This window comes from Diaphorina citri, unplaced genomic scaffold (assembly GCF_000475195.1).
Source record: "Diaphorina citri unplaced genomic scaffold, Diaci psyllid genome assembly version 1.1 scaffold558, whole genome shotgun sequence".
Classification (NCBI taxonomy): Eukaryota; Metazoa; Arthropoda; class Insecta; order Hemiptera; family Psyllidae; genus Diaphorina; species Diaphorina citri.
This window is the reverse complement of record NW_007377992.1, coordinates 139948-160599: the sequence shown is the minus strand read 5'-3', so window position 1 is coordinate 160599 and position 20652 is coordinate 139948. Positions and strand designations below refer to the sequence as shown.

The 20652-nt window shown below is 38.9% G+C and overlaps 2 protein-coding genes across 2 annotated transcripts; one reads left to right on the top strand and one right to left on the bottom strand.

Annotated features, from left to right (window-relative positions):
* The first annotated feature begins 1235 nt into the window (after positions 1 to 1235).
* On the top strand, positions 1236 to 6247 carry LOC113467814. Its single transcript, XM_026824242.1, has 5 exons — positions 1236 to 1366; positions 1882 to 2045; positions 2867 to 3046; positions 3470 to 3674; positions 6180 to 6247. The coding sequence occupies exons 2-5, from the start codon at positions 1920 to 1922 to the stop codon at positions 6245 to 6247; spliced, it is 579 nt and encodes a 192-aa protein (XP_026680043.1). The 5' UTR covers positions 1236 to 1366; positions 1882 to 1919.
* A 20-nt stretch (positions 6248 to 6267) lies between these two features.
* On the bottom strand, positions 6268 to 16464 carry LOC113467813. The gene is made up of 3 exons (XM_026824241.1): positions 16356 to 16464; positions 15326 to 15525; positions 6268 to 6426 (listed from the first exon to the last, which is right to left on the bottom strand). The coding sequence occupies exons 1-3, from the start codon at positions 16414 to 16416 to the stop codon at positions 6268 to 6270; spliced, it is 420 nt and encodes a 139-aa protein (XP_026680042.1). The 5' UTR covers positions 16417 to 16464.
* Between the last annotated feature and the right edge of the window lie 4188 nt (positions 16465 to 20652).

Sequence of the window (20652 nt, the reverse complement as noted above, 5' to 3'; positions counted from 1 at the left end):
ATCTAATATTGTCTAGATTTTCCTTGTAAAAATATAGGTAGGTATACCTACAAGGAGGAAGGTTGTAAGCAAAATTGCAAATATGAGGGATTTTCTTTTATTAGGTAGGTATTATTGGCAAAAATGTAGAGAGGTACGTCAGGTAGGTACATAAATACATAGTACCTATTGCTATTTATTGGAAATAGCTAGGTTGGTAAATATTCTGAAAAGATACTAATCTGACATGTACCTAGGTATGATAAGCTCTACCTATCTCTACTACATAGGTACCTACCTACAAAACGTTATTGTTTTTTGCAATATTCAAATTTATTATTTTTTTTTTATTTTATTTATTTATTATTTTTTTTATTTTTTTTTTTTTTTTGAAAAAAGAGGTTAGATTTAAGTGCCTAGATAAGGAGAAGAGAGAAAAAATAGGGAACGAGACAGACAGATGGAAGTGAGGAAAAGGAAGAGAGGAATTTCGCGAGGAAGAGAAATGGAGGTGAAGTGGAAGAGGAGGAAGAATTGTGTACCATGAAGGTCCACGTACCAGTTTGTAAATGGAGCTTGGAGTTTTGGTGTTCACTCACGTGAATATTCAAAAGAAGTGACGAGCACTTGGAAGTTAAGCCAGTCTAGTTATCTTGGAAGGCCCTTTACCATACTCAAGAGAAATGCTAAAGGACATTTCCTCTTCATTGAAAGTAAGACATGCCGAGAATACAATAATTTCTTTGATTGACACTTAAAATAATACTAAAGATTGCCAGCCTAGGTACATAGCTTGGAAGGTAGCACGTCTGCCTTGTGGGTGCTAGGTCCCGGGTTCGATTCTCGCCCGGAGCGAACTCATCCTCAACGGCTGAGCTTCGTTCTCGGAACAACCGGGTTTCTCCTATCCTGTCCTTCTCTCTTTTATTTCGGGACGACAAGACCTCCCGTTGTTGCAGTTCCCTCTATCAAACCTCTCCAACAACCTACAACCTCAGTGATTAGTGCAGTGATTTCTGGACGTGAAAGTTGGGGGTTCGAGTCCAATTCAAAACATGAGAACTGGAGTAGTGTAGGTAGGTACATAAGGTACATATTTGTTGGCGAACTTTTTAAATTCAATATCGGATAAAGAAATGTGAAACACCAATAAAAAATTTCCCAAAGAGAGAGAAATATTCACATGCGCTGCGAATGCTTTCTATCATACAAATACCTAGACTTTTCTATTAGGAGAGGTAGGTAGTTCTAAAACTTTCCTTATCCCATTTCTTTTCCTCAAAGTTTGATGAATTTTTCATTTAGTTTGTAAGGGTTTGTACGAATTCCTTGCATTCTAGGAATAAACCCATCGCGAGGATGTCGTAAAAGCGTGAAGGTTGTTTCGGTGAGTTTTTCTTTTACGTAATTCCGTAGTAAAAGTTTACGTGACTAAAAAGGTATCTGCCTAGAATAGTTTGTTTTTATTGCATTTTTAGGTAATGTCAAAATCGGCTAGAAGAACCAGTCATTCGTCCATCTGAAAATAAAAAAAAACGAGCTGCAATATTTGGACAATTTTTTTTTTATTATTTCGTAGCAATGAATCATCTGCTACATTAGATGCAAATAGTCTGTGTCGTAGCATATCCCTCGCGTAGATTGGAATGGCTGGCTTTCTCCTATTCTATCCTGTGCTCCTTCTTTCACTTTCGGGACGATGAAACCTTAGCAGTTACAGACGTTACAGTTCATCCTATGAAACCCCTGAAAAAAAGTACCTAAGTAATATGTATTACTGTTGACCACTGACACCCATTTCCTAATGTTTTTTTTTTCCTTTGTTTTTTTTTTTCTTCTTCTTCTTCTTCTTCTTCTTCTCCTTCTTCTTCTCCTTCTTCTTCTTCTTCGGGTTTCACCTAGTTACTCAGACGGCCTAGGATCTCCTTATAGGAGTAGGGATGTACAATGAGGCCCATCAGTTGGCAGGAGAGGACGGTCACTATGTTAGCAAGGAGGAAGCTCTGCAGATGATACGGAAGAAGAAACAGGACAAGCTCGAAGTCAAACTGGGCGAACAGAGACTGGTGAGTGGAAGGACCGCGGTTCGAACCCCGTGGACTAAGAAAAAATGTTTTACTCATTAGTTTTGTTCACAGTGGATTCAAGAGCGCGGTAGCCCTCCGCCCCGGCAAGTCAAAAGAGTTTATTAATTTACGTACACCATTTTACGGAAGAAGAAACAGGACAAGCTCGAAGTCAAACTGGGCGAACAGAGACTGGTGAGTGGAAGGACCGCGGTTCGAACCCCGTGGACCAAGAAAAAATGTTTTACTCATTAGTTTTGTTCACAGTGGATTGAAGAGCGTGGTAGCCCTCCGCCCCGGCAAGTCAAAAGAGTTTATTAATCTACGTACACCTAGCTAGATATAAATTAAGAAGTTGGACTAAATTAAGTGCCCATTGTGTTGAAAGTTGAAATGCACTTTACACTTCTGTCAGGGCCGTAGCCAGGATATTGTCGAGGGGGGGGGTGGAGGGTGAGAGGCCGAACAATGATGTAAACGGGGGTGGATGATCCAAATTTTCGGAGTCTGGCCTAAATTAAAGGAGAGAAATTAAGTTCTAGGGAGATGAACGAAAAGCGCCTAAAAATGGACAATCAAAAAGGTAACATAAGATCCGATATATACCAAATGAGAAAATTCTGGCCAGAATTGTGAAGTTAGGAGTCAGTCTTCGTTCACCCTTTTCAAATAAATGTCTCTTCTCTTGTTTCCCAAAAATGGAGTTTCTTCTTACTATTTAGAATGGAATTATTAGATATATCAAGACCCTACATATGGCCTCTGGCCCTTCATTAAAAAATAGTGACCCTTAGAGGTCCTTTATTATCTATTATTTTCAGAATCGAAAACTATTAGAAGATTGGCCATGGGATCACCACACGCAGGGTTACGGAGCGCCCAATCCGGACCCCCAGTTGGGCCTCAAAAAGAAGAGGGTGTTCGTAGATGCCCCCATTCCCCTAGGCCAGAAGACAACGCTGGTCATAACGCCCAATGACACAACTCAGATTTCGCCGGAGGTGAGTGGAAAGTCTGACGGGGATTGAACTGGGGACCTACTGTCTACAAGCCTCAAATCTTTTTTTTACTTTCCTTTTTTTTTTGATAAGTGTTTCAACTGTTTCACCACCCTTTTTATTTCGTAAAAATGAAACAGCTGCTACTTTAGACGCTTGTGTTCTGTGTCGTAGCATGCCCATCCCGTTGTATGTCCCTCATCAGATGGGCGATAAGAGACACAATACTTCCCATTTAGATGCTGGGTCAACACAAGAACACTAGAAAGTAACCCGTTGAAATTTTTGCAATCGAAAAACGAGTGCAAATTTTTGTCAATTGTGGGATTCGAACCTGGGAGCTTTGGGTTCGAATCACTTACAACTGGGCCAACCGTGCCGTGTCGATTACCTACTACCGAAAGTCCTTCTCTCCGCCTGTTCCAGCCCACAGTGGGTCAGAGTGTGACCGTATTCGGGCGGCCCGGGGGCGGCGCGCCGCAGCTCACCAAGTCCGGCAAAATCCGCACCAAACGGGAAGAAGACCCGTGGCTCCGGTTTCAATTCTACGGACCTACCCGCCATATTGTCGACGAGGACCTGCGGTACAGGAACGACTCCGCATCGAAGAGAGAGTACAAACAGGACTTAGGTGAGTAGAGCCCTTTATCTTTAATGATTTTAGTAAAACTCAATCCAAATGAAAAAGCTTTGTTAAGTATGTAATTAGCCAGCGTGCAGCACCTTGGATGCACCCGTTAAATTTATTGAAGTTAAGAAAAGTTGCGCGTGGTTGGTATCCAAATGGGTTACCATCTGGGCAATGTGTGCTGCTGGAGTGCTGGTAAGATACCATGTATCCGTAACTCTAGAAATCAGAAAGATTTCCTTCTTCAAAGAAGCCCAGTCTAGGTTTCAAAAGATTCTCTGTACGGCTAGATTTCTCCAATCCTGTCTTCCTACTCTCTTCGCTATGGGACGATAAGACCTCAGCAGTTACACTTCCCTCTATCCTCTATCTATTATTCTATTATATTATCATGAATGTTCAGTTCGTTAGGTATACTTACTTGTTAGTTCATTGTCTCGTATAACGACCTAGACAACACCACTTAACAAATAATGCCAACGCCCCTCACTGTCGATGTCGTAATAAGAGAGGAAGCCGAAATTTCAGGTCAATAAAAATTTTGTCAATGAGGTTCTTAGAGAAGAGATACTAGAGAGTGTCCCACTGAAAATCCTCAAATTGAAATTAAAAACCAATTAACGGAAATGACAATATTGTTATTGACATGAAATCCTACAAGTTCGTACTGTCTGAGTGCCTTTCACTACGCATACCTTCGATCTAATTGGACAGTCATCAATCATGAAATCGGACGTATCCTGGGTATTGTCTAAGACCAGCCACTCAATAACAGGTAGACCTGACAGGTACACCTAATCAGATCCGCCTGTCAGGTCTACTTTTGATACCTAACCTGATAGTGAGTGGCTGGCCTAAGACAAAATAGTCTGAAATCCTAATCATTGTACCGTGATGATGTAAGAGGAAGAGACAGCTGAGAAAACCTTGACAATTTATCGGTAGCCAAATACATAAGACCTTGTTCAGACTGCGGGAGTAAAGGGACATTTCAGTCTCATTCTGGCAGTATAAGCATTCTGGCACATCGCCCTATATGCACCTGAATACCTGATCTATTGTTATAGGTAGTATGTAGGTGTTGAAAGGGTTTTCACCGTTAAGTAAATTAATGAACTGGGTATCCTGTCTTCCTTCTCTCTTCGATTTCGGGACGATAAGACCATAGCAGTTACAGTTCCCTCTATCAAACCTCTTAAAAAAAAAAAAGTGTTTCCTATTTGTAAGCGCTAGATCGCGGCTTAGATTTCCGCCCGCGGCGAACTTTTTTTAGGATAAGGTTCGTTCTTGGAACGGCTGGCTTCTCCTATCCTGTCCTTCTCGCTTCGATTTCCGGACAACAAGACCTGAGTAGTTACCGTTCCCTCTACCAAACCTCTTCGAAAAAAAAAACTATTCCCTCTATTATTCTGACCTAGTGGTCGAATGTCTCTAAATTCTATAGCTGACTGACTCAGACGGTCACCCGTCCAGTTACCCACCACGCTCGACGTTGCTCTCTTGTTACCCAGATGAAATGACCTACAACAATCATATTTATAGCTACTATCGTACCGTTTTCATGTCTGATAAACATTTACCAATGAACATTTTTCATAGTATTCAGGGAAAAAAAAAGTTCACCTTTTGATATTTTTTCAGAATGGAAATCAGAGAACAATACCTAACGTTTTACCTCTTTTTAAGTCGAAAATAAATAAATAAAAATATGCTAACTCTAGTCTGTTATCTAATATTTTTTCTAAATTTTCCCTGTTAAAATATAGGTAGGTAGGTATATATACGTATACAAGGAGGTAGGGTATAGTAGGCGAAATTGCAAATATGAGGGATTTTCTTCTATTAGGTCTTATTGGCAAAAATGTAGAGAGGTACGTCAGGTAGGTACATAAATACATAGTACCTATTACTATTTATTGGAAATAGCTAGGTACATAGGTAGGTATTCTGAAAAGATACTCTGACATGACTCAGTGACTTGTAACGTTTCCACTCTAGCACGACTTGTCACACGCCACTGGGCGTAGCTCCTTAGGAATGAGTTCTGTCAGGGGGGGGACGAAAGAGAATATCAGCTGTCTCAATATCCCGTAGGAGTAGGTACACGGAGAAGGAATCAGAATTCTTGTAAGTTTCTCAAGCCTAAGTACCCACCACCAACATTATCATTAGAAACATTGTTGCTCAACAGTTCAGAAATGTTTTTGCAACAATTTTTTTATATATAGGTACCTATGTATATATATTTTTTTTACTCTCCGTAAGTACTTGATTTTGGCAAAGAACGCTGTAGGCATTAATTCCACTATTTTATGAGATATACGGGAATTTACTAAAGACAGTAAGGCTGTCAAATAGGTAACTTAAGGGGCCCCCGGACTAACTCCAACAAGGGAGGCTCCTCATCGAAACATTTTACTAGTAAGAGTACTAAGGCAGTTTTACTTAAATTAGGGGAGACATAAATATGTAGTTACCCATCTAATTTTGGACCCCTTAATTAAGAAGCTGGATCTCGAGGTAAACGGGATCGGATGCGACGCAATACGGATGGCCGTAAGAAGTACGTCACGTGATTCACCGTGAATGAAAAAATTCATCTGAGAGATTTATCAGCAATCATTGAGCCGAGCTGAGTTTCACTTTCTGGATTTTGTTCACTCTTCGATTTCCTTCTTGGCCTAGGAGTTTTCTCTCCAATCTGTCTGAGCTGTCTCAGTGTGTAGGATACCATTGCCGGAGTACTTTCTATATCCTAGAATACGGAATCTCCAGTGTCAGGGAATCCAACCATATGTTGAGTGGATAGATCCTTTCTGAATAAGGGACCCGGTAAGAACTTTTTTTTTATTATTGAACGTTATTTACAGAGGGAAACTATAACAATCAGAGTCCTTGTCCCTGGTAAGAACTTTTCTATAACATAAAGTACGAAATCTTCATTGCCTCCGTCTTTTACAAACTCCGTTGGTTGCTAATCTCTATTGTATCAATATAATGTTTAAGTCACCCATCCATTTATTGGCCTTTCTCGGCGTAGCAATCTCAGGATCGGTTTAGATTTTCGCAAAATCCTTTCTTATTGCACACCTAGACCATAAAAGATTCTAGGTTACATCAAGGCCTTGGGATAGCAGACCTATCAAACCCCTCATTAGACCCCTTCAGTTCGGGGGCCCCGAGCTAGCTCTCTAGCCTAGGCACCTCTTGGTATCCTCTTAATGGGATAGTATATGAACTCACAGCTTTTCTCTGGAATAAACCTGAGTATGCGGACTCTTTAGAGGTGCAACAGGTGAATTTTAGAGAAACTGGGGAGGTTGAAATATACCAGTGAGGGTACTGTAGGTGTTGTGGTTCTAGAGATAGAGCGATCAGTGTGTGAAATGTGAATGGATCTCGTTCTTATAATATAAGATTTTGCTTCACTTATTTTAATTTCTCACATGTTTTTAGTACGATCGGCTTTGTTTTTTGTTCCTTAGGGAATTAACGACATTTTATAACAGTGTATACTGGTCACAATAGATCTACAGAGGTCGCAGTGTTAATTGCATACTCTCTTGGGAGAGGAGCAACCAGTCCCATAATAAATAAATACACCTGAAGTCCTTAGTGATGGGGATGTTACCCTCCATTCGTCGACAAACTACCCGCCTACTCGGGACGATAAGACCTTAGCAGTTACAGTTCCCTCTATCAATCTTCTTATTAAAAGTCTATAGTCCGATAGCTCTCAGATATTCAGACATTACCTAGGTGTTTATTTTGAAAGATAAATGAAAAATTGCACCCCTCAACCACAGAGCACATAGATAGTAGATATACCTACCTAGGTATGTCGATTGTAGATTGCTAAATGCAAATGTTATTTCAGTAAATTTCGTGATTTTAAACAAATTCCATACCTCGGCTGGGATTGAACCCACGCCCTCCTGTTTACCAGTCGAGCGCCTTGACCACTACACCACCGAGGCAGGTAATAGTGCCTCTACTAAACCATGGGAGAGGGGGAAACGAGCTTCAGAAGAGGGGATATTCTGAAAGGAAAAGGCAACCTAGCTTGTCTCCGAATGGAGGGATAAACTCCCCTTCTCTAAAAATCTTAGCAGTTATATACCGAGATAATCTTACCATCGATTGATGTCGACTGAGACGTCCACAGCACTGCCTCGACAACATAGATTTACCTCGTCAATCAACGTCCGGTCGACTATGTTTGGACACACCTTTATAGTGACGTTTTTTACCTCCGATCCTGATTGAGGACTGTATAAGTGTACAGGTCTCTGAGCATAATACTTATCAGCATAAACTTACTTCGATATTTATGCCGAGTCTTTGAGGAAAAAATGTTAAACAGGAGGAAAAAATGATCAGGAAAAAAGAAAGTGGTCTGCATTCACCGTTTTCTTGAAACACGTGTCTTCAATTGAGGCCGTCCTTTAGCAAAACTCACTGATTCACTGAGCTACTTACTGATTCATTCACTGAGCATAGAGCATCCTAGACTGTTTGTCTGCGGTAATGAAAGAATAACTAGATAGGTATATCTGTACCGTTCGTATGCACCAAATAGCAGTTCGTGTTAGGCCAGCAACTCACCATCAGGTAGACCTGACAGGCGGACCTGATCAGGTGTACCTGTCGGGTCTACCTGATAGGTAGTGAGTGGCCTTATAGACGGTTAGACACTTGGTTTCAATGGCTGAACTTTCACGAGTCAAACCAAATGCAAAACTGTCGAGTTAAAACGTAGACCTTCACTTTGTTCGGTCAATAATCAGAAAAGAACCATCCATAAGGCAATTCCCCTCCTGTAATTCTGCCTAATGCTGTCGAAATTATAGGACAATACTGGCAGACACTCCAAACAATGATCGTAATCCAACAAGTGAATATAATTAAATACAGGGTGTCGAAACAATATTGCAAATAACTCGAAAAATGCTATCGTTTTCAGTCCGACGAGCGACGGTCCAAGTAACACTACACATTGATCCGGAAAGATGGTTCGCTAGACCAAAAATCAAATGCGTTTTGATTTCTTCCGGATTAGACCAGTGGTCTGATGGGGCGGTAAATTTGGTCCACTGGGCCAAATTTTGGTCCGGAGAATGGTCCAATGCAGTTCGGTCAGTCTAATGTGTAGTCCCCTTTACCTATACTTTTCGCGTGATTTCAATATCTTGAGACACCCTGTATAAAGGAATTTCCTATGCTGAAATTATTTTCAATATCTTGGGACACCCTGTATAAAGGAAACTCCTATGCTGAAATGATTAGCAATTGGTTCCAGAGGTAACGCTTTAACCTGCAGAGAGTTACGTCTACTCTACAACCTGGTATGATACTACCAAGATTTCCTCTTTATTTCCACACTAGTAGACAGGGTGGTTCAACTGTTGGGGACAATATCCTGGGTGGATCAACAGAAAAATTCAGTTAGCTATAAAGAGCAATGATAATTAACTTTATTTTTCAATAAGACAGAACAAATTACATAATATGACAAACAATAATAGGTAGTACAAAAAAGAAGCAATTTTCTTTTTTCCACTTTCTTATTTTAACTTTAATAAAATAAAATGTCCTGTCTATTTTTGTTGGGATGTACCCCATTCATAGAATACATACAAAAATATGTAGCCCAAACCAATCACTCTACCTAGGGCTGATTGAGAAACTTACGACAAACTAGTGGTAACGCGCTTGCTTGCCATGCAGAAGGTCCTGGGTTCGAAATAACAACTCCAATAAAATTATCACCGAGCCACCTCCAGACGAAAACAATACTCCTATAATCGAGTCAAATAAAAACCCGTTCGTCAATTAGTTTGATTAATCTGGACACACCCTTATTTGCTTTTTCCTTACACATATTACATTTGGCTCTGCTGCTTATTAAAAGTCTATAGTCCGATAGCTCTCAGATATTCAGACATTACCTAGGTGTTTATTTTGAAAGATAAATGAAAAATTGCACCCTCAACCACAGAGCACATAGATAGTAGATACCTACCTATAGGTATGTCGATTGTAGATTGCTAAATGCAAATGGTATTTCAGTAAATTTCGTGATTTTAAATCAATATGTTTTCATCACATCACACGTAAATTGCGAGCGAACACTTCAGATTAAGTTATTTGTGGTTTTATAGATTTTAGTGGAAGCGTTTCACGATTTTCATATAGCAGACAAATATTGCACCAATACTCGAAGGCTCTTTCTTACGTCTACTCGTGTGTCTATGAAAGAAGTGTCTGAGACCAGCCACTCACTATTAATTAGACCTGACGACAGGTACACCTGATCAGTCTACCAGATAGTGTGTGTTCATCAGGTATCAGGGAGACCTGACAGAGGGACCTTTTCAACCGTACTTGTCAGGTCTACCTGATAGCGTGTGTGCTCATCTGGTGTCAGGTATACCTGCCAGGTGTATCTAATAAGGGGTGGCTGGTCTGAGAGCTAACCTAGGTAGTGTAGTCAGCGGGGTTAGTACTTTGAATGTACCAGTTCCCAATAGTTGAACGTACATAGTAAGTAGTAAGGCGTAGTTGGTATCCGGATGGCTGATCATCTGGACAATCGCGTGCTGCCCCGACCCCACTCAGGCTGGGTGAGGTTAATATAAAGAGCCGGGTAGACTGGTAGAGCTGTATTTTCGTTTCGCAATTTTCCCCATTTTCCGAAGCTCCTTTCTCCTCTTTTGGCCCGGCGATCGACGCCGATCCACATCGATTCACAATAAATTCACATCGATCGACGGCCGACGACTATGTGTGGACACACCTTTAGATGGTCCGCCCCTTTCTATTAGCTGGCCAAAAAAGCTGGCCTGTTTCTTTCTTTTAAGTTCGCCTGACCGCTTTTCGTTGGCTTTTGATACCGGAAACTTCTTCTTTTTTTTTTCTTTTTTAGCTGGGCTGCCAATTTCTTTTTATTTTAGCTTCCCTTGAGGGTGGCCTTACATGAGGCGCTTTTTTCAGCTGTTTTGACCGGTATCTCCCTAATACCTGAATCCCAATGCCGCTTTTTCAGATGGCTATTAAGCGCTTTGCTGTCTCAATCGCTTTGTTTTGCTAACCGCTTTTTTTCAAGTCGTGGTTCTTCTTTCTCTTTATGATTTTAAAAGCTAGCTTTTATTGATTATTTCCAGCCCTTGCTTTATTTCTGCCTTGTTTTTTCTTTAGATAGCGGTACCCTTATTTGTAAAATATGTAGATATTAATATACCCACTTATTTATTGATGTTTTTTCCTTTTCCTGCTTCTTCTACCAATAATTCCACATGAATATGTAGTTATGTAGCTAATGTACAAACCTCCGAATCACGTAAGGAACAAAGTTTCTTACTTACTTACATTCTTTTTACTTTATTAATTTGATATCATCTAGGTATTCTAGGTCTAGTGAGGAAATAAAACGTAGACCCACGACCTTACCTAATATTTACACAAAACGACTGTGTAAAAACAAAATTCCAACTTTTTTACTATCCATTATTCAATAAGCTCAAAAGAGATAGTACCTATACCTAGGTATAATATAGATCACGAAATGAACGAAATTATGACTTAACAAGGAATCATTTTATTTTGAAGAAATAAAAGCATGATCCATAGTTCTGTAGGAAGGTAGGTACTAGACTACTAGATAGGTAGGTAACACCTGTAACCTGTTGGTAATACATGGCTATTTAATTTAGTAGGTACTAGGTAGGTAGTTATAATACCTACTTAGAAGTTATACCTACCTATCTAGACCTCTCGAGAGTAGAAAGACTCCAAGTACCAAAGTAAGTACCTACAAGAGATCTCAGGGAAATTGTGTCCTAGGTCGTAAAACTACAGCCTATCTGGCAAAAAATTAATTTTATTGAATTAAATTAATCAACAGATGAATTGGTAATTTTATTGAATGATTTATTGATAAACTTGAAATATTAATTTGTTTTTAATTGAAAAAATATCAAATTTGGTACTTGTTTACTTTTGGCTTCTGTTGAAAAATTTAGTGAGAGATTACGTATAAGCTTTCCCCCATTTAAGGCTAATTTTACGCTCGTTACATCCCACCAACATGGGATTAACACCAGAAGGGTTAACAATTAAATTTGAGTGGGCCGTCTGAAATGATTAACCCTGAGTGAGCAATCTTGAAACGATTTAGTTTATGTTGAACCTTTTGGTCAACTTTTATTGAAATCGGACAAACAGTAATGGCGACACGAACAGACAGACAAATTAAAGAAAAAATAAGAAATCACTTTTCGTTCAATTAGAAAGGAAAAAAAAAATGTGTTCAATTAAAACACATCTGTCCCCTCGTCTCTTAGAGAATAAAATTTATAGATATGTACCTACCTAGATACATATCTAATACATAGAATTATGTAGGTACCTACATACCTAGGTTAGGTACTTTTATTTTATAGGTATAATACCTACCTAGGTTAGGTACTTCACTGTTATGAGTGTTACTTACCTACCTAGATATTAAAAGAACTTTCCAAAGCAATTTCATCACGAAAAAAAAACCTTGGCATGTCTAAAAATGTCGTGTTTTCGAAACAATAATTTGTTACAATTGACTTCACAATCGAATCAAAACATATTGTTTGTTTCTATTTAATGTAGCTAATTCTATTGTTGGAAAAAAAAACCTCGACAACATAGATTTACCTCGTCAATCAACGTCCGGTCGACTATGTTTGGACACACCTTTATAGTGACGTTTTTTACCTCCGATCTTGATTGAGGACTGTATAAGTGTACAGTCTCTGAGCATAATACTTATCAGCATAAACTTACTTCGAGATTTATGCCGAGTCTTCGAGGAAAAAATGTTAAACAGGAGGAAAAAATTATCAGGAAAAAAGAAAGTGGTCTGCATTCACCGTTTTCTTGAAACACGTGTCTTCAATTGAGGCCGTCCTTAGCAAAACTCACTGATTCACTGAGCTAATTACTGATTCATTCACTGAGCATAGAGCATCCTAGACTGTTTGTCTGCGGTAATGAAAGAATAACTAGATAGGTATATCTGTACCGTTCGTATGCACAGAATAGCAGTTCGTGTTAGGCCAGCAACTCACTATCAGGTAGACCTGACGGGCGGACCTGATCAGATGTACCTGTCGGGTCTACCTGATAGGTAGTGAGTGGCCTTATAGACGGTTAGACACTTGGTTTCAATGGCTGAACTTACACGAGTCAAACCAAATGCAAAACTGTCGAGTTAAAACGTAGACCTTCACTTTGTTCGGTCAATAATCAGAAAAGAACCGTCCATAAGGCAATTCCCCTCCTGTAAATCTGCTTATTGCTGTCGAAATTAGGACAATATTGGCAGACACTCCAAACAATGAACGTAATGCAACAAGTGAATATAATTAAATACAGGGTGTCGAAACAATATTGCAAATAACTCGAAAAATGCTAACGTTTTCAGTCCGACGAGCGACGGTCCAAGTAACACTACTCATTGATCCGGAAAGATGGTTCGCCAGACTAAAAATCAAATGCGTTTTGATTTCTCCCGGATTAGACCAGTGGTCTGATGGGGCGGTATAAATTTGGTCCACTGGGCCAAATTTTGGTCCGGAGAATGGTCCAATGCAGTCCGGTCAGTCTAATGTGTAATCCCCTTTACCTATACTTTTCGACATGATTTCAATATCTTGAGACACCCTGTATAAAGGAAACTCCTATGATGCTGAAATGATTAGCAATTGGTTCCAGAGGTAACGCTTTAACCTGCAGAGAGTTACGTCTACTCTACAACCTGGTTCGATACTACCAAAAGATTTCCTCTTTATTTCCACACTAGTAGACAGGGTGGTTCAACTGTTGGGGAAAGTATCCTGGGTGGATCAACAAAAAAATTTAGTTAGCTATAAAGAGCTATTATTTCCGGCAGAGTCTGGCCTTTGAAATATTTCCTATTTGTCAATAGCACAACGGGTAGAGGTAGAGAGTTAAGTTCTGCAAAAATACTCCAATCTGAACAACAACCCCTGAAAACCTTGCTTCTTTCAGTTCACCTGTATGTTAAAATCACTGACCTGTGACCTAATGTTGTAATTTTAGAGAATTTTCTTTTTGTATCACATATTCTGTGACCTAATATTGTAATTTTGGAGAATTTTCTTTTTGTATCACATATTCACAAAACATAGTATGTAGCAGTGTAGTTAGTTAGTTATAAATATCACTTACTTTTATCTTAGGCCAGCTACTCACTATCAGGTAGACCGGCCTTAGAAACCACTTGTTTTCCTAAGACCTAGGACCACAATCATTGGTTAGTTTCCTGGGTGAGGTCCTGGGAATTCGGACCAAGTTTTGCCCAATAAACCAACTTCAGAAATTACATTACTTTCCTTCCTATAGGATAAGGAAAGTAAAAATGCCCCAAAATAAAAGCGATTGTGGTCCCTAGGCTAATACCCGAGTTCATTTCTTAAGAATCTGGCTTTGGAGAGTAAAGGTAGAAACACTCTACCGTCACTTCACGTGAGTTCACATGACGTGATAGTAGTGTAGTCCTGAACCAGATTACCTACAATATTATGGGAAATCTTTGAACTACATCTTTCTGACTCCCCCCTGAGCTCACGTCACGTGACGTGGGAGTAGTGTGGCTGTCTTGAACCAAATTTCCAGATTACCTACAATATTATTGAAAATCTTCTGCCTATATAAATCTATATATTTCTGCCTCCCCCTGAGCTCACGTGACGTGACGTGAGGTAGTGTGTTTCTACCTTTAAGTAATGTAATTATTATCATTGTTGTGTGTTTTCTCTGTCCGGTTATTTTTCTTCTGTCACCTCCCCTAGCTGGTCAAATCCGTTACACCTGCGAGGCTCAAAAAAGCCCCCAACACCGGCACCCCAGCACGAAAACTCGGGTTCAACTTTGAATATTCCTTGGTAAAACTTTCATTCAAACTTTTTGGCTTTTAGCTGGGCCCTTCGGTTTTTTAAGGTGTGTCCAAACATAGTCGATCGACGCCGATCCACATCGATTCACAATAAATTCACATCGATCGACGGCCGACGACTATGTGTGGACACACCTTTAGATGGGCTGCCCCTTTCTATTAGCTGGCCAAAAAAGCTGGCCTGTTTCTTTCTTTTAAGTTCGCCTGACCGCTTTTCGTTGGCTTTTGATACCGGAAACTTCTTCTTTTTTAGCTGGGCTGCCAATTTCTTTTTATTTTAGCTTCCCTTGGTGGTGGCCTCAGATGGGGCGCTTTTTTCAGCTGGTTTGACCGGTATCTCCCTAATACCTGAATCAATAATAATAATAATAATAATAATAATAATAATAATAATAATAATAATAATAATAATAATAATAATAATAATAATAATAATAATAATAATAATAATAATAATAATAATAATAATAATAATAATAATAATAATAATAATAATAATAATAATAATAATAATAATAATAATAATAATAATAATAATAATAATAATAATAATAATAATAATAATAATAATAATAATAATAATAATAATAATAATAATAATAATAATAATAATAATAATAATAATAATAATAATAATAATAATAATAATAATAATAATAATAATAATAATAATAATAATAATAATAATAATAATAATAAAAACTAGTATAGGGAGCCACTTACCCAGAATTTTGTTCAGCCAATCTGCCAAGTCCTCTTGGAGGGGTAACAGTTGTCGGTTCTGTGAGGCCTGTATCCGGCCCTGGAAATAGGACACGTATTCTTCTTCGGTATCTGGGGAGGCCAATGGGTCAGGGCCGGTCTGTACGGGGGTAGTACCATGGAGGCGCCTGGCAAACACACCAGGAGGGCCCCATGCATCAGGGGGAGTAGTGGGGGGCACACGGTAGCCTAGCTGAGCCATGGGAGAGACAGGCAAGGTGATATGGGGGGCGGAGGACTACATCTGAAACATAAAAGAAAGTTTGTTTTGAGAAATTTGGAGAAAAAAAGCGCTAGGCCGCGGGTTCGATTCCCGCCCGGGGCGGATTTTATCCTGATAGGATAATGTTCGTTCTCGGACGTCAACAAATATGTAAATATATTCCACGTTCATATTAGGCACAGGTATTCAAAATGTTTATTAAGTCACGCACAAGACAAAGTGGAATTGTGGAATAACACGACAGTTCAATGTATCCGAGGATGAAGATGAAGCCATGTAACATGAACTTGACAAGATGACAGTCAACAAATATGTAAATATATTCCACGTTCATATTAGGCACAGGTATTCAAAATGTTTATTAAGTCACGCACAAGACAAAGTGGAATAACACGACAGTTCAATGTATCCGAGGATGAAGATGAAGCCATGTAACATGAACTTGACAAGATCTTGCTGAGAAAGTTCTACAAGAAGGTCCAGAAGAATTTCAAGAATGGCCAAGCTGACAAAGGAAAAAAGTATAAGCACGTTGCCAAAGAAACCAGAAAGGCCATATAAATTCCAAGTCAAAACAGAAAGAATTCTACGAGTACGTTGAAAAAGTAAAGGCCAATACCAGTTCTTTCGAGAAAGTCTACGATATAAATACACTACAAGAGATTACCGAGTACGTTGAAAAAGTAAAGGCCAATACCAGTTCTTTCGAGAAAGTCTACGATATAAATACACTACAAGAGATTACAACCAGGAGGGCCCCATGCATCAGGGGGAGTAGTGGGGGGCACACGGTAGCCTAGCTGAGCCATGGGAGAGACAGGCAAGGTGATATGGGAGGCGGAGGACTACATCTGAAACATAAAAGAAAGTTTGTTTTGAGAAATTTGGAGAAAAAAATGGTATTAGTTGGAATAGGAAATTGTCATTTAGATTGAAAATAGCCCATCAAGAAAATGAAGAAGATCCAACGTGAAATCCGATTAAATCTGATGGTACGCATCATATCTTATGACGAAACAGGAAATGGTGAGCGCGTGATTTTAGTCATCCCAGAAATCCCAGAATAAAAGCGAACTTAGTAAGAATTGTAAGAAACATCCATCGGATATCTAAGAAAGGCTGTTCTCGAAAACATCCAACGTGAAATCCGATTAAATCTGATGGTACGCATCATATCTTATGACGAAACAGGAAATGGTGAGCGCGTGATTTTAGTTTTTTCAAGAAAGCAAGGGCACAATACATCAAGATTTAAATATCACCCTCATCCTTAATGATAAGTTGATTTTACGAGCTTCTTCCTGTGTTAATTTCCTCCCGCATTTAATGAACAAACGGAAAGGACCTGCAGAAGACGAGGGAAAAGACCTATTGGAAAGGAAGAAAGGAATTATCAAGTTTTACAACATGATGTTTACAGAGGTGTTTCATTTTCACACTCTGGTTGATTATGTAGATATTGGAAAGGAAGAAAGGAATTATCAAGTTTTACAACATGATGTTTACAGAGGTGTTTCATTTTCACACTCTGGTTGATTATGTAGATAATTATCACCTCTACCAAAATAAATACACCACCTTTTTTCCTTGTTTATGACGGTTCTGTCCACCTTTGAGATGGTTATTGGACCAAGAACCTGAATTTAATAAAGAAGAAAGTTTTGAAACATAAAAGAAGTTGAACTTATGATAAGGTCAGACATTTTCAAAAGATTATTCGATTGAATAGACAATTAGACAACCAAAACGAAAAATATGGGGGAAAAAATCCAAATTTTATACGTTTCCAGAAGAAAAAAAAAGTTGGGCGCATCTCCTCTCACGTTTACGAGTACACGTAGAAAGAACAATAGACAATTAGACAACCAAAACGAAAAATATGGGGGAAAAAATTCAAATTTTATACGTTTCCAGAAGAAAAAAAAGTTGGGCGCATCTCCTCTCATGTTTACGAGTACACGTAGAAAGAATTTAATAACTTTATGAAAAAGATTTCCATTATTTCTAATGATTTCATTGTTTAGTCTACGTATTGTTACGTTACGACACGTTCATTCGTTTTGGGAGGCCCACTCCAGACCATTCCTGTTCTTTTGAAATGTTAATTAATCATTATTAGTTCTTCAAATAGAGGAACGCGGGAAGTTGGAAGTCTCTTTCATGTAGAAGAGATTGTAGCATGGTTTCGTAAAGATCGGTGTCTTTTATCTTCATATAAATTACCAAGCTCTATAATTGTGAATGATTCTCCATTTGTATGTATGATTGTTCATAATCCGAGATGGTAAGTCATCCCAAAACCACAGACCTTTGGAGTAAAGGGAAGAACTTCAGGTGAGAAATCTCTTGAAATCAGCCATACTAGTACTCAAAACTCGTATCAAAACACTCACAAGTCATCCCAAAACCACAGACCTTTGGAGTAAAGGGAAGAACTTCAGGTGAGAAATCTCTTGAAATCAGCCATACTAGTACTCAAAATTCGTATCAAAACACTCACTATTATGCACAAAATACTCAAAATCATCACCACGCACTCAAAATTAGCATCAAAGCACTCAAAATCAGCTACAATTACCTTGCCTACAGACACTTGACTGAAAATCACTCAAAATCATTAGCCCAAAAACACTCACTATTATGCACAAAATACTCAAAATCATCACCCACGCACTCAAAATTAGCATCAAAGCACTCAAAATCAGCTACAATTATCTTGCCTTGACTGAAAATCACTCAAAATCATTAGCCCAGCACTCAAAATTAGCATCAACGCCCTCAAAATTGTCACGCAAGCACTCAAAATCAGTAACAATTCTCTTGTCTCCAGAACTGCACACAACTTGCGACACACTCATTTGAAACCTCTGCTCCCATTTTTATAATTACTTGATAATAGCAAGGCAAACAGAGCTTTGCCTCAGAATAAGCCCACACTTCCAACCATTACCAAGTACTTATTATAATTTCAGAGAAAAAATCAAAATCATTGTGACCAACCCACGCACGCCAGTTGCTAGGCAAATTTTTATAATTACTTGATAATAGCAAGGCAAACAGAGCTTTGCCTCAGAATAAGCCCACACTTCCAACCATTACCAAGTACTTATTACTTATAATTTCAGAGAAAAAAATCAAAATCATTGTGACCAACCCACGCACGCCAGTTGCTAGGCAACCAAGTACTCCAAGTAGGCAGTCTTGAGATGTTTGCTTTGAGGACATCCACAATGAAAACAAGATAACGCGAAGAATATAAACCAAGAGATAGTCCACACACTAAACTTGGAGCTTGGCTACTTGAGCCTAGAGCCAAAACAATCAAAACATCTGTGCTTGAGATAGAAGTGTTCTAAAGAGTGGGACTGCACCATCTACATTTACTTTTGCATTTTTTGTAACGCATTATTTCCAACGAGGGGGAATTGGCCGAGATGGTAATTATAATTTCTACGATTGTTCTGCTCTTAAACTCTTTCAATTATTAGCTTTAAACATGTATGTGCGTACGTGTGTTTGTACCGTATGCTTGTAAGTCCTGTCTCGTATCAGTATGGCACTATATGAGCAATGTAGGTATGCTTCTTTGGGCTTGTAAGTCCTGTCTCGTATTAGTATGGTACTATATGAGGAATAGAGGTATGCTTCTTTCAGGATTATACTGTTCATAATAACGTAGATAATGTTATTTGTTATTAAGATTGAATGGTGGTACGTTGCTTTAATATTCATCATTCCTTCATGTGTTGGTATTAAAAGCGGCGACGTTATCTAAATAGGTTTTTTCGAATCCTTCAGTATTCTCGTTAATACTTTTCTCTTTTTTCCGTATAGCTTAAAGTTTACGAGACTTTGTTTCGCCGAGATGGTAATTATAATTTCTACGATTGTTCTGCTCTTAAACTCTTTCAATTATTAGCTTTAAACATGTATGTGCGTACGTGTGTTGGTACCGTATGAGTGGGTATGGCTTGTAAGTCCTGTCTCGTATTAGTATGGTACTATATGAGGAATAGAGGTATGCTTCTTTCAGGATTACCAAGAGATAGTCCACACACTAAACTTGGAGCTTGGCTACTTGAGCCTAGAGCCAAAACATCTGTGCTTGAGATAGAAGTATTCTAAAGAGTGGGACTGCACCATCTACATTTACTTTTGCATTTTGTGTAACGCATTATTTTGTACGAGGGGGAATTGGTTACAAAATTTCGGCTCTGACTGCTCTGCTGCTCACCTCCCCCTCCCACCCAAAGGAGGTAGCAGCATTACTGGGTCTACACATAGAAGAGAGACAGAAGATGAATACAACTGACAGGGAGCGGAGTCCCTACAACAACAAAATTTCGGGAATGAGGAAATAATACAGATGTGGAGTAGATTTAGATTGAATGGTGGTACGTTGCTTTAATATTCATCATTCCTTCATGTGTTGGTATTAAAAGCGGCGACGTTATCTAAATAGGTTTTTTTCGAATCCTTCAGTATTCTCGTTAATACTTTTCTCTTTTTTCCGCTTCAGGATTATACTGTTCATAATAACGTGGATAATGTTATTTGTTATTAAGATTGAATGTTGGTACGTTGCTTTAATATTCATCATTCTTTTATGTGTTGGTATTAAAAGCGGCGACGTTATCTAAATAGGTTTTTTCGAATCCTTCAGTATTCTCGTTAATACTTTTCTCTTTTTCCGTATGGCTTAAAGTTTACGAGACTTTGTTTCCCCAAGAGATAGTCCACACACTAAACTTGGAGCTTGGCTACTTGAGCCTAGAGCCAAAACATCTGTGCTTGAGATAGAAGTATTCTAAATAAGAGTGGGACTGCACCATCTACATTTACTTTTGCATTTTTTGTAACGCATTATTTCCAACGAGGGGGAATTGTTACAAAATTTCGGCTCTGACTGCTCTGCTGCTTACCTCCCCCTCCCATTCAAAGGAGGTAGCAGCATCCCTGGGTCTACACATAGAAGAGAGACAGAAGATGGATACAACTGACAGGGAGCGGAGTCGCTACAACAACAAAATTTCGGGAATGAGGAA

Coding starts and splice junctions, on each gene's coding strand:
- LOC113467814 (XM_026824242.1), top strand. CDS start 1,920: ATGTACAATGAGGCCCATCAGTTGGCAGGAGAGGACGGTCACTATGTT. Junction 2,046..2,866: donor AACTGGGCGAACAGAGACTG/GTGAGTGGAAGG, acceptor TATTATTTTCAG/AATCGAAAACTATTAGAAGA. Junction 3,675..6,179: donor AGAGTACAAACAGGACTTAG/GTGAGTAGAGCC, acceptor TTAATTAAGAAG/CTGGATCTCGAGGTAAACGG.
- LOC113467813 (XM_026824241.1), bottom strand. CDS start 16,416: ATGGCTCAGCTAGGCTACCGTGTGCCCCCCACTACTCCCCCTGATGCA. Junction 15,526..16,355: donor TGATGCATGGGGCCCTCCTG/GTTGTAATCTCT, acceptor GGGGCCCTCCTG/GTGTGTTTGCCAGGCGCCTC. Junction 6,427..15,325: donor GTAAGTGGCTCCCTATACTA/GTTTTTATTATT, acceptor TCCGTATTCTAG/GATATAGAAAGTACTCCGGC.